Source organism: Sinocyclocheilus rhinocerous, unplaced genomic scaffold (assembly GCF_001515625.1).
Source record: "Sinocyclocheilus rhinocerous isolate Xijiao unplaced genomic scaffold, SAMN03320098_v1.1 scaffold419, whole genome shotgun sequence".
In the NCBI taxonomy this organism is placed as follows: domain Eukaryota; kingdom Metazoa; phylum Chordata; class Actinopteri; order Cypriniformes; family Cyprinidae; genus Sinocyclocheilus; species Sinocyclocheilus rhinocerous.
In genome coordinates, this window is record NW_015653519.1 from 244,789 (window position 1) to 256,775 (window position 11,987).

Genomic DNA, 11,987 nt, shown 5'->3' on the forward strand with positions numbered 1-11,987 from the left:
AAGATGCTCTCCATTTGATGACGTAATTCATATGTAGCTTTGCATAGTTTTACAGTTTTTGAGAATGAGATGGAATACCAGGAACCAAGTTTCTGAAAAGATAAAGCAGTTTCAAAATTAGTTTAAATTTTTACCAGTTGATGATCTAATGGATAATGAGCTGACATTTTTATATACAGTATACTGTAGCATTGCAACGCAAGATGATGGTCCATATAACTGAAATTAGAACTTCTTATTGAACTTCCAGCAGACAATTTTTCAAGAACCATTTCTTTATCCACTTTATTTTTAACGTAAGAGCGTGTGCGGACATTTGCAACATAAATGAGCAAGGCTTCCGGTGTCATTCGCTTCCAGTTATTTTACCTGTTAAATGAACTAGCTAATGAACTGGAAGTCTTTTACCAAGAAAACATCTTACTTCCATGTTGCAAAGTAAGGTGGATAAAAACAGTTTTTAGTGTCCTGCAGTGAGGACTGAGCAGGATTATACCTGTTAATGCTATTTAATGGACTTGAGCTAACATGGACTTATAACGAATTGTATTTTTATTAACTAATGTTAACAAAGATGAATACATCATGCAAAAAATGTTTTGCTCATTGTTGGTTAATGCAATAACGGAGGTCAACTAATGGAACGTTATTGTGAAGTGTTACCAAAAAGGTTGTTGAATTGGACACACATTTGAGCTTCTGTTTACTATATTTGCTTTATAGCTCTGGAAAATTTAAAGAGACCACTGCAAAATTATCAGTTTCTCTGGTTTTACTATTTATACGTATGTGTTTGAGTAATGAATATCTTTTATTCTATAGCTGGTATAAGCTGGTCCTTAGCTGGTCATGTGCTGGTCCTGAGCAGGAGCTAGTTGCTTAGGACCAGCACATGACCAGCTAAGAACCATCTTAAAACCAGCCTTAAACCAGCTCAAACCAGCAGCCATGCTTCAAAACATACCTAACCAGCATATGCTGATTTTTTCAACAGGGAAAGCTGAAAATTGGACTCGTAAGAGAAGGTCCAATCTTTATGGTTTTTGCAAACCTCAGCTGGGCTCTTGTTTGCTTCTCATTGATGAAGGGCTTTTTTCTAGCTATGCATGACTTCAGCCCTGCCCTAGGAGCCTGTTTCAAACCGTTTTGCCGTGCACTTCACCCCAGCTGCCGGTTTCCATTCTTTCACTTGATGTCATCCTACTTGAGTAACATTCGAATGAATTGACGGTCATCCTGGTCAGTGGAGAGTCGTTTTCACCCTCTGCCGGTCTGTAGCTTTGTTGTCCCCAATGTCAGCAGATTGACCTTGTTCTTATGAACCACTGTCTTTGAAATGTTAAGGATGGATGCAACCTGACGCTCACTGTATCCCGTAAAGCCAGAATTGAACCCTTCTTTTCCTCACTCAAAACTCTTTCAACTCTTTTGGCATGGTCAATAGTTATTATCAGATTCCAATTACTTTTGAAGTACTACTAGCACTGTTTTTGCCATCCAGCAGGTCCTATTGCAAGAGAACCGTGATGACCACAGTAGTGGTTTTTATACTTTTCCTCAGGTGATCACCAAACCAGTACTTCATTAAAGGTGCACTAAGCAATTTTTGAAAAATGCTTTTGACCGAGTCCCAAAACACACTTGCAGCCAATCAGCAGTATTGGGGCGTGTCTTGTAATGATAGCAAGAAGAGAGCGCTCAATTTGAATGTACAGGACGGATATTAGCAGATCGACTATAGATAGAGAGAACTGGAAGATAAAAAAGAGGAAAATATCGAAGGAAAAAATATTAAAAAGAAGGGTTACGATCAGACAAGAGGTAGGACCCACGTAAATATCGTAGCAGCTTTCCAGCAGTGGAGAGAACTCAAGGAGTGGGAAGGGCTCAAATCGAATGCCGCGGTTGAGTTATTTCTTTTTGATAGGTGAGTAACGTTGATTTTGCATTGTTTCACACAACTTATCTGTGTTGGCTTTTGTTTGAATATGCTTGTGTGTCATCGCTTGTTTCCGCGATCGTTGTTGCCATGGTTGTGTACGTACGTGTGGGGCGGAGATATCAAAATAGGGGTGAGGTCCTGTTGGGGTATGGGCGTGTTTGTTTTGGTGCTTTCAAATATCAACATCATTTGGCAAAAATCGCTTAGTGCACCTTTAAGTAGAATGAGGTTGTGCCTGTTGGAATTCGGCAGGAAGACCAGAGGCCGTTTTTTTTAAATGGATGTCAATAGAGGAGAGGCTTCACTACACTGAACAAACAGCTTTTTAGAGGTAACAGCTTATCATTTAATGAATCGACAGCCTATCTGCTAATCTTCAACATGTTTTACACTAAACAATACTTTTGGATTGAACTATTTTTAGAGTTTACCATGAAAAAAATGCTGTTTTATAAGAGAAGTCACTGACTGGGTGGGATTCAGTTTACGGCACTTCTCATTTATTCCTATGGGATCCGTAAATGGCGATTAAGTGTTGCACAACTCTGACTGAAATTCAATGACGTTAAGGCTGTAATGTGATTGGTTATTAAGGGACACGTGATCCAAGTTAGCCGTTACGCTTTCTCCAATAGTAAGTAATACGGACCCTCTCATCTCCCTATAGTACGACAATCTCTGATTATCTTCAGAGAGCAAGTTGGTATGGTTACTTACGTACCCTGAAAGTTACCTCCATTTTTGGAACCGAAAGCTGAGGTTATCCACTCGCTTATCCTCAAACATACCCGGGTATGTCACATAACCTGTTTTCTGGAACACCCCCCTGGTTTAGGTTCCTATTTGCCCATATTTGGTTCTGTTCCTGTTGTCATTAGTGCATTAGTTCATTAGTCAATTATCAGTTAATCCTCAGCACCTGTATGTCCCTCATTTACTGCCTTATTTAAGATCTCTCCGGTTGTTTGCCAGTTATTATTGTTGTGAATGCTTGTGTGCCCTTTTGTCTTGGATTAACCTTCATTGTCTGGAGATCCTTTTAAAAGTCTATATTGTATTATTTTCGTGTCCGTGCTCTCGACGTAAGCTTGACAGGTCATAAGTTTAGTGTCTTTCTGAACTTTTTTGAAGCTTGAAAGTTGTTACTGCTTTAACTTTTAATGAATTGACAAAAATGATGAGAGAATATTACAAATATCTTCAACTTTGTTATGCAGATGAACAAAAGACGTATGAGTTCAGAAAAACAAGAGGATGAGTAAATGACACAATGTTCACGTTTGAGTGAATTATCTCTTTAACAAAAAAAAGAGGAAAGCAGTTTGTTGTGTGTACAGCAAATATGGTGTATGTGCCAGAAAAGTACAGTAAATATATACAAAGTGATAATAGCTTTACTGATGTGTTGTGTGTGTGTGTGTGAGAGATATTCTAGTTTAAAAAAAAACTTACTTGGTAAGCACATCCAGGCCCTTGCCTCTAACATTTTGTGATTTCTTGTTTAAGACTAGCAGGTTTTAGAATTTGGTGTGGTGCCAGTTCTTCCACACCATTACTGCCATTTACTGTGGTGGAACAGAAAAAGGTTCCAGATCAGGCACTGGCTCTGCCACCAACAAAGACACACTGCTGGTGGAAAATGGGTTCGGTGATGGTCCAGATGATTAACTGCTGAGCAGCCTTTTCTCTTACTCATGAACGTATGAAATTCATAATGAAAGGAAAATGGTGTTAAAATTCAAACTAAAATTTTTGTTGTAGATATCTTGATTATAGTCTTTCCTCATTGTCAGTCCATCAGATCCAGGCACCATGTGGTCTCTGAGCTCTCGGATTGGCTACAAAGTCCTACACTGGACCCGCTAGACCTGCTCTCTGATGTTTCACTATCTTGGCCCAGCCTTTGATTACCCAGTAGGCACTCCCGACTGGTGTGCTCTACTTCAGGTGACTCCTCAAGGGAAGAGTGAACTACGCCTGATTCCTTTGGAGAGGGTGGATATTTCTCTTGTACGAAAGTGGAAGGTACCACATTCTGAGTGAGGGCCACCTCTGGAGTCCTGTGCTCTTCATCCACAGTTGGAGTGGAGTAGGGAAACACTGGTTCTGTGGAAAGGTGTAGGTGTGAATAAGAGCTTGGCGTGACCTTGCAAGAAAAAGACGAACTGTCCAAATTTTGAGGAAACAATGTATGCAAAACAGGGTGTGACTGGCTGATACTGGCATGGGCTCCATCTCCAGCACAAATGCCCAGTGATAAGCCCTCTGCTCGGGGGCTCTCTCCAGGTGTTGGCCCCAGGGTTCCTGGGCTGATGCTAAGGAGAGAGGAGCCAGTAGAGAAGTGATGGTGGCTGATATTGGAGGGAACTGAGGTGTAGATGGAACTCCAATCATGGGAACAGGGCTCATTTGCTGTGACAGGAGAGTGTTGATTGGGCTCATGCTGGTGAAAGTGTCCCTGTTTCTCAGTGTGCTGAGCGAAACCAGATCCACCTGTACATACCAGAGAAAAATTTTAATCAAATGATGCCAACTTGTATACAGAAAAACAGATCGTTTCATCAATGAAAAAACAAAAGCTACAGGGAGTTTGCAGCCATACCACCAGGTCTGCCGTGACTCCAAGATGTGGACCCCAGGAGACCCTCAGGGACAACATGGTCTTTGTGGTGCATGTGGATGCTGGAACCCAAGATGTAGGCCGGAGACATACTGACAGAAGAACTGGACATCATGTGGACTCCATGGGGACAGGAGGACAAAGGTTCTGTGTAATGATGAACTGCTATTTGTGCTTTCAGGAGGTGCATTATGTGATGCAGATCCTTAGTCAGCGTTGACACTTCCTGTTTCAGGTTGCCCATCTGGAATGAGTTGTATTAAAATCTTGCATTTAAGTGTATATATAAACATTAGAATCATAAAATGCAAATAAACCATCAGTTGCAAATTTAATTTGTCTCCTTTGTTTCATTTCTGAGCTTGTACAGTAAGTAGGAACATTTTAGAAGGATTTAATGTCTGTTTTTAGAAATGAGATTGTCTCTGTACCTTCTTGTTAAGTTGAACAATGGTCTCTCTCACTTCTTTTGTCTCCAGAAGCAGTGATGCATTCACCTGATCAGACCCTGCATTAAAACAAAGGTGCAATGACCCAACTGATCTATACAGTTTACAGTATGTGACTTAGATACTAAGAATAAAATATCATTACCGTTCAGTGTCTTACTATCCAGTGATGTCACTGTACTAGTTTTGGCAGTGGTGTCCTCCACATTAAAACAAAACACATGTCCGTTGTCCTCAATTCCATCTACAACTCTATAAAAAGCCATTAAGTCAGATACAGAGTCTGTTACTCACAAATATTAATCACACAAAAAAAACTCTAATGCTCTTTTAAAGTACTCAACATGAATTAATATTGTCTCATACTTTATACAGGGGTAGGCATCTCTGATCTTAATAAGTAGGTCTAAAGGCTGTGACACACCAAGCTGGTGGTCAACTGTCAAACAGTCACTGAGTATCTGTCAGCTCAGATATTGCGGTGTGTTCCACACACCGTCTGCACTAGTTGGATCCTGTCAGAGGCTTTTTGGACAATTGAGCATGTTGAATTCAAACCCTCTGATTGACTGTTCAGCTTAGCAAACCAGTGCATGAGAAGAAAAGCGAAAGCGAGCAAACGGCGACAAAGTCAAAAGGGCCCACAGTTGAAGGCTATTCTAATTTTAGCTGACATAAATATTCTCAAATGACATGGCCATATGAAACGAAGAAAGTGAAGACCAACTGATCAACATGATTCATATTTAAAATAGTAAGCAAGTGCTGCTTTGTTTACGGTTTGTATATCTACAATACCAGTTTTGAATGACAAATATAGACCACTGTCACCAGCTAGTATAAACAGTTATTTTCTCTCACTCAGGTGAGGAATGTGCATTCTTTGCAGTGTGTTCAAGACAAGGGCACCTTTTTTGGTCCACATGCAGACAATGCAAGTCAACAACACCATTAGCTTTCATAGACGCTAGTTCTTTGATGTTTAATTGGTGTGTCGTGGCCTTGAGACCACCCTTCACAGTAGCAAATCATGTTTTTTTTTTAATCTGTGGCATAAACGTCAAAATGTTGCATCCTTTTCAATAGAAAAGACTTTAACACAGGAAAGAGAAATGTGATAAATCAAACTATTTAAAGTGGTCTTTAAGATGATGTATTAATAATATATTTATTTAGTTTCTTAAGAATGTCTGTTACCTTGGACTAAGATCTGGTGGTCCAAAGCAGTTGAGAGTGGGGATGAGCAGTTTGGCGGGTTTGCGTCCTGTACCTCCAGAATCTGTCTGTGTCCTATGCGTGGGTTTGGGTGTAGATGTGGGTGGGAGGGTTTGTTTCTGTACTTTGGTCTGATGTTTGGGGGAGGGGTTTGGGCTCCAACCCCTTACAGGTGAACGACAATGTCGTAGGGTGTTAAATTGCAGTAACTCCTCTCCTAAAAGATTCCCTAGTGATGTACGTCGTACTGGGCTGCCTAGATTGGGCAGAAGAAGGTTTCGGCATGCATTGGAAACAGGTGGGACGTGGAAGTACTTGTCTGGATCATCAGCCTTTTCTACAATGGATGGACGCTTATTCTGAGTTGATGCACTGGAGTCTGGGTAGTTCTGCTACAAGGAGAAAGAAATGACACCAGGGGATGGGTCACATTACAATGAATGTGAAAAATTGGAACGCCCAAGAAGGCAACTGTAGTAAAGTAACTCCCACAGTTCAAATGAAAGAGTCAGGTCAGTTATGTTTGTATCTCTGTTTAAGTTCTCTGGTTACCATTGTTTTAAAGAATAGAGCTTGTGGATAGGTTGCAGACAGCTTTTCCTATATTTCACCTACATTTTCTAATTTAACTTATCTAAATATTTTTAATCTGTAGTTCGAGGAGAGTGTGCTGGTAGCTCAGGGCCTTAGCCGAGTCTTGGGCCCAAGCCCCTCATACAAGCACAGCAAGCCAAATTTCTTTACCATTATTTCTATAGAGGATTGAATAGGGAAGTGAACAAGCTAATCTTGATGTGACAGCTTTGATAGTGATAATGAATTGCTTAGTTTACTATGTAAGTAAGTATGTATGTTGAGATTGATTGATTGTAGCCTTACCTCAGTCTCACTGCCCTCTCTCAGATTGTATGTGAGGTTTTGGTGGATGTCAATAGTGAAGATGCTGGCATACTCGGGATATAGTTCAAGAACATCACTTAAACCTTTCATACTGATGTACTGCAGGTCACAATATGTCAGTGCCTTCACATCTGCATTCGTCTTGATCACATGATTCTGGCCTGGCAGGTCTGAGCCAATCAGATCTCCTTTTCCTGTAATGACATCAACACTGAATAAAATCAATTTTCATCTATTACAATCCATTTTCATATCAATCTAATATTTAAATCTGTTTTCCAGTGTATAATACTGTAGTTGTACTAGGGACCACATAGACCAGTAATCCCACTACTAGAACATTAGGACCCACACAGACCACAGGGTGAGCAGGGTGACCCCTGCTGGCCTCACTAACACCTCTTCCAACAGCAACCTAGTTTTCCCAGGAGGTCTCCCATCCAGGTACTGACCAGGCTCAACCCTGCTTAGCTTCAGTGGGCAACCAGTCTTGGGTTGCAGGGTGATATGGCTGTGACAACACACATTTTTAGAAATAAAAAATAATTCATATGAACTTCATGTTTGTGCTTTTAACGTGTCTGGCACAATTGCTCCTAAGTGTGTTATTGAAAACGTAATTTTATTTTAACTAGAGAAAAGTCAAAAGTTGTTGCTGTGGTAATTAACAGCTATACACCTGAAACATTCCATCAACATATAGTGCACCAACATGTAGCGTTCAGAAAATCAATATATATTGTCCAAAAAACAAGTCAAAAGCTAGAAAAGCAACAAAGAAATGTTACAAACCCAGAATAGCCAAGACCATGTTGTCCTTTAGAACCTCCAGTGACCCAGAACAGACAAAGTAGTTGGCCTGCAACGCGTCCCCCTGTCTGATGAGATATTCCCCCGGCGTACAGAAAGTGGTTTTGATATGGAGGGATAGAGAGCGCAGGCAACCCCTACTAGCACCATCAAACACAGGCAGTTGCAGGATGTCTTTGTTTAAGTGCATGGCTATATCGGCACGCAACTCATCAGGAAAATCATGTAAAAGCTGCAGAAAAAAACAACAAAACCTTCTTTACTATTTTTTTAAATGAACAATGAAATAAATAAAAAAAATCCTAAAAACTTTGTTTTTGGCTTTTGAAAGTATATTAGACGTTGATTTGAAATATTTGAAGGTCCAGGCAATTAGACAATTAAAAAACGGACAACACTTTTTTTCTCACTATTAACTAGTGTCTTATTAGCATGCATATTACTAATGTATTGGCTGTTTATTACTTGTTCCTAGATCGACATCTTGACCTGACCCTATCTGCAATGCTGTGTAAATAGCATGAGTGGATTGCATAGTGTCACTGTGGAAGTATTTTCCAGGTATTTCGGCTCATCTCAATGACAGTCAATGAAAATTTCACCGCCAAAGTAGGAGGCAGCTTAAGTAGGAGGCAGTCTCCCATAAACAAATCCTATCGCATGCTCATCCTGAGGACTGGTTTGTGTCTGTGAATCTAAAGATACTCAGCTGGGGAGAATAACTGCTGAAGAGGAACCTTGACATCCTCAGTCAGAGCTGTGGAGCCTACATTTTGTCACTTAGCGGAGCATCCCAGGATCACATGGGTTATCTTAGTTGGTAAAGAGGTGGTTTATCTAGATGGCTCTATAATGTGAAATACATTGTTTACATTTCAACAGTGGATGGATGCTCTCTTCACCCCATCAATGCCTAAACTGTGTAGCTGCCATATCAGCACACCATGCTGTTATAGTTGGCTATTCTGTGTGCTGGCATAATCTAATTAAAAGAAATCTCAAGGAATCTAACCTCTCTTGTCCTGCTACAGTCCTGACCTGGGTTCTGCCTGCAACATCTGCCTGACAGTGGACTGAGCTTCACCAAACATGGGTATCTGTCATGCTCACAGCTTTAAGGATATTTACATCTTCAGATAGTGGTACCATTGTGTGCCAGTAGTGTGATGTGATGGAATTGCATGCTGTTTACCATATGTTAGTTTATGTGACTCAGAAATAAAACTGGTCTGACATATACATGGACCAGCTTTAAGCATCTTTAATTGTCTGTTCATAATTCTAAAAACACTCCCATAATGCAAACATATTTGAGTCTGTGACTGATGGAGGGCCTGTCACAGTTCACAGTATTCCCTGGCCTCTTCTGGTCATTTTGTTTACTGCCGCTGATGAGTTATCAGCTTCAGCTGTGGCTTGTCAGCGCTCCTGCTTAAGCTCTCTGTGTTTGTCTTGTCTTTGTCAGATCGTTTGGTTACTCATGTGTGTGTTTCTGTCTCATGCAGTATTCTGGATGTCCTGTTGTTCATCCGTTCCTTGCAGTTGTCACTGAACCTGTTTGCTGTGGACTAGTCGGACTTCAGCTCTCTCATATTCGGAGATGGATTACCTTTTACCCCTTGCAGCTCTGCGCTACCGAGGAACTGACCATTCTTTGCATCCAGGATTCCTTCCACCTGACTTCTCTGTGTGTGTACTCCTGTCTGCCTAATAAACTGTATTATCTGCATTTGCGATTGAACCTCTCATCATTTACCCTGACAGGGCCCAGACTTTCATCCACATCACTGGGCTTCTGAGTTTGGGGACAAAAGCCCCACTCAATTAATTAGACCATTAAAAAATGTTTTTTTAATTTGAGGCACCCCCTGAGATTTTACTTAATATTTCAATTTAACCACATATTTGCACGCTTATAGTTCTCAGTTGTTGATTAATGGTCACACGGGACATGCAGGTAAACAAATAAAATATTTCGTCTTTTTAGTAAATTTTATATTTGGTTTTATTAGATTTTTTTAATTTGACATTTTTAAGATTTTTAATTAATTATTAACTTTTCATCAATTCTCAACCCCCCTGCAGTGCTCTTGCATACCCCAGTTTGGGATGTAATGTAATGTTAATACACTTCATGTTATTGACAAAGAATGGAATATTTTTTATTTCTCTTTGTATTTTTATCAATATGGTACTAAACGATCAGTGCTGGGTAGTAATTGATTACATGTAATTTGAACTATGCAATCAGATTCCAAAAATGAAGTATTTGTAATTAGAGTATATTACATTATAAAATGCTCATAATCAGTTTACTTTCTTTATGGATTATTATTATTATTATTCATAATTTACTGGTTCTCCCTAATTCATCTTTTCCCTCTTTTAAACTTTCCTTTCTAAAAATGCTACTGTGTGTCATACCACTCAGCTTTGATTATATTCACAAAGACAGACAGAAACGAAAGAAAAAAATATTTCAAGGAATATATTTTCTTTCCCTTTGCTTTTTTATATCAATATGGCACGTTTAATGGTAAGTATAAAACAAGTTTGATTAAAAAAGTAATCTAAAACGTAGTCGGAATACATGATCTAAAACGAGTAACCTAGATTATGTTACTAACTACAGTTTTTATTATGTAATCTGGTATCATCAACGGACTACAATTTGTAAGTAATTTATCCTGCTCTGTAAACAATTATATTATTAGTGAGGTAGGTCAAAACTAATCTAAAAGTAATAAGAAAGTTACTTAGATTATATTATCCAAAATGTAAAATCTAATAGATAACATGACATTTTTCTTTAGGTCATTTGGAATTGTTAATTAGTAATAAGGTTTGAATAGTTCTCACTTTAGATTAGGTCAAGGAAAATGGGGAAATGTTATTAATTAAGTGCTTTAAACCAACCTTTATTGAACATTAATTGCATTCATATGTTGTGAGAACTATTTATGGTTAATAAGCATTATCTAACTATTTACATATGAGCTAATTAAACAATATTCATTGTGTTAATTACAGTGACAATGAAGAACACTATTTGTATGAGTCTATTAATGTATTAACTACAGTTTATAAACTATGAATTAACTACAAACCAATAGTTTTTAAATGATTTGTAAGTATATTAGTGTATACATATTATTAATAAGTGTTACCGATATCCCTGCACAGACTGAAATAATTTTTACATAAAATGTAAATTAATAAGAAAAAAAAACACTTGTTAATGCCAAGCACTTTCTCACCTCATTGACATCAATGCCATTATTCACAGACCAGGTGGTCTGGAAATATTCCAGCATGCGTTGTTTCAGCTGCTGTGGCAGCCGGTGAACACGAATGAAGTCCTTCAGATCTTTCATACGCGTGTGATATAGTGAGCGACGTGAGTACATGCGCTGGATGATGGCAGTTACATTCCCAAACACCACAGCGTGCATGAGAGCTGTGTCAGAGAAACAACCAATCTGATTCACAATCTAACAAAATAGCAATAAAGGCAATGAACAGTCTAATATTAAATGTGAAGTGTTAAACATGTACAGAACTATGAAAAAAGTCTGTGAACCTGTTCGTGGCTGTTATTAAAAATTCTGAGGTTCTGACTCATGGGCGAGTGATTTGTTCATATGGTGAGAATTATTTGTTGTTAAATGTGTTCAGGTCGTGGGGAAACTCTAACTTACTTTTTCTGAGACATTAACTGAGATGTTTGTGTTGCACATCATAGAAGACAATGTTAATATATGTAAATTTTATAAATATAACATTTTATAAATATTTATAGAAATCATACAAATTCATATGAAATCACCACCTTATAAAATAGTTGTTCCTCTTCAGGAACTCGAGCTGCGTCGAAAAACGCTAGGGGAACGCCCTTCAGCGTGACGGGCTCTGAATCTCGTGTGTAATCAGACCAATAGATGGGCGAGACGTCACGGCGGGGGGCGTGATGACCAGGAGGCTATAAAAGCACGTGCGGTGAGACCAGCGCCAGCTTTTTGTCATTCAGCAAGCGCTCTGTGTGTGTGTCAGT

General features: G+C 39.1%; 2 protein-coding genes across 2 annotated transcripts in view; both read right to left on the minus strand.

Annotated features, from left to right (window-relative positions):
- Positions 1-3,449: 3,449 nt before the first annotated feature.
- On the minus strand, positions 3,450-4,454 carry LOC107716444 (uncharacterized; the record flags this gene model as incomplete). The annotated part of the gene is made up of 2 exons (XM_016522896.1): positions 3,450-3,649; positions 3,736-4,454. Coding segments are annotated over 2 exons (738 nt in total), but the record flags the coding sequence as incomplete, so codon positions are not given.
- Positions 4,444-11,987, minus strand: part of LOC107716465 (potassium voltage-gated channel subfamily H member 4-like) — a 29,366-nt gene continuing 21,822 nt past the window's right edge. Inside the window, exons 9-15 of the mRNA XM_016522924.1 lie at positions 11,194-11,393; positions 7,919-8,168; positions 7,106-7,320; positions 6,209-6,618; positions 5,157-5,263; positions 4,994-5,070; positions 4,444-4,806 (exon numbers count right to left, since the gene is read on the minus strand). Coding sequence (XP_016378410.1) covers positions 4,522-4,806; positions 4,994-5,070; positions 5,157-5,263; positions 6,209-6,618; positions 7,106-7,320; positions 7,919-8,168; positions 11,194-11,393 — 1,544 coding nt within the window. The 3' untranslated portion in view covers positions 4,444-4,521. The remainder of the gene's footprint in view (positions 4,807-4,993; positions 5,071-5,156; positions 5,264-6,208; positions 6,619-7,105; positions 7,321-7,918; positions 8,169-11,193; positions 11,394-11,987) is intronic.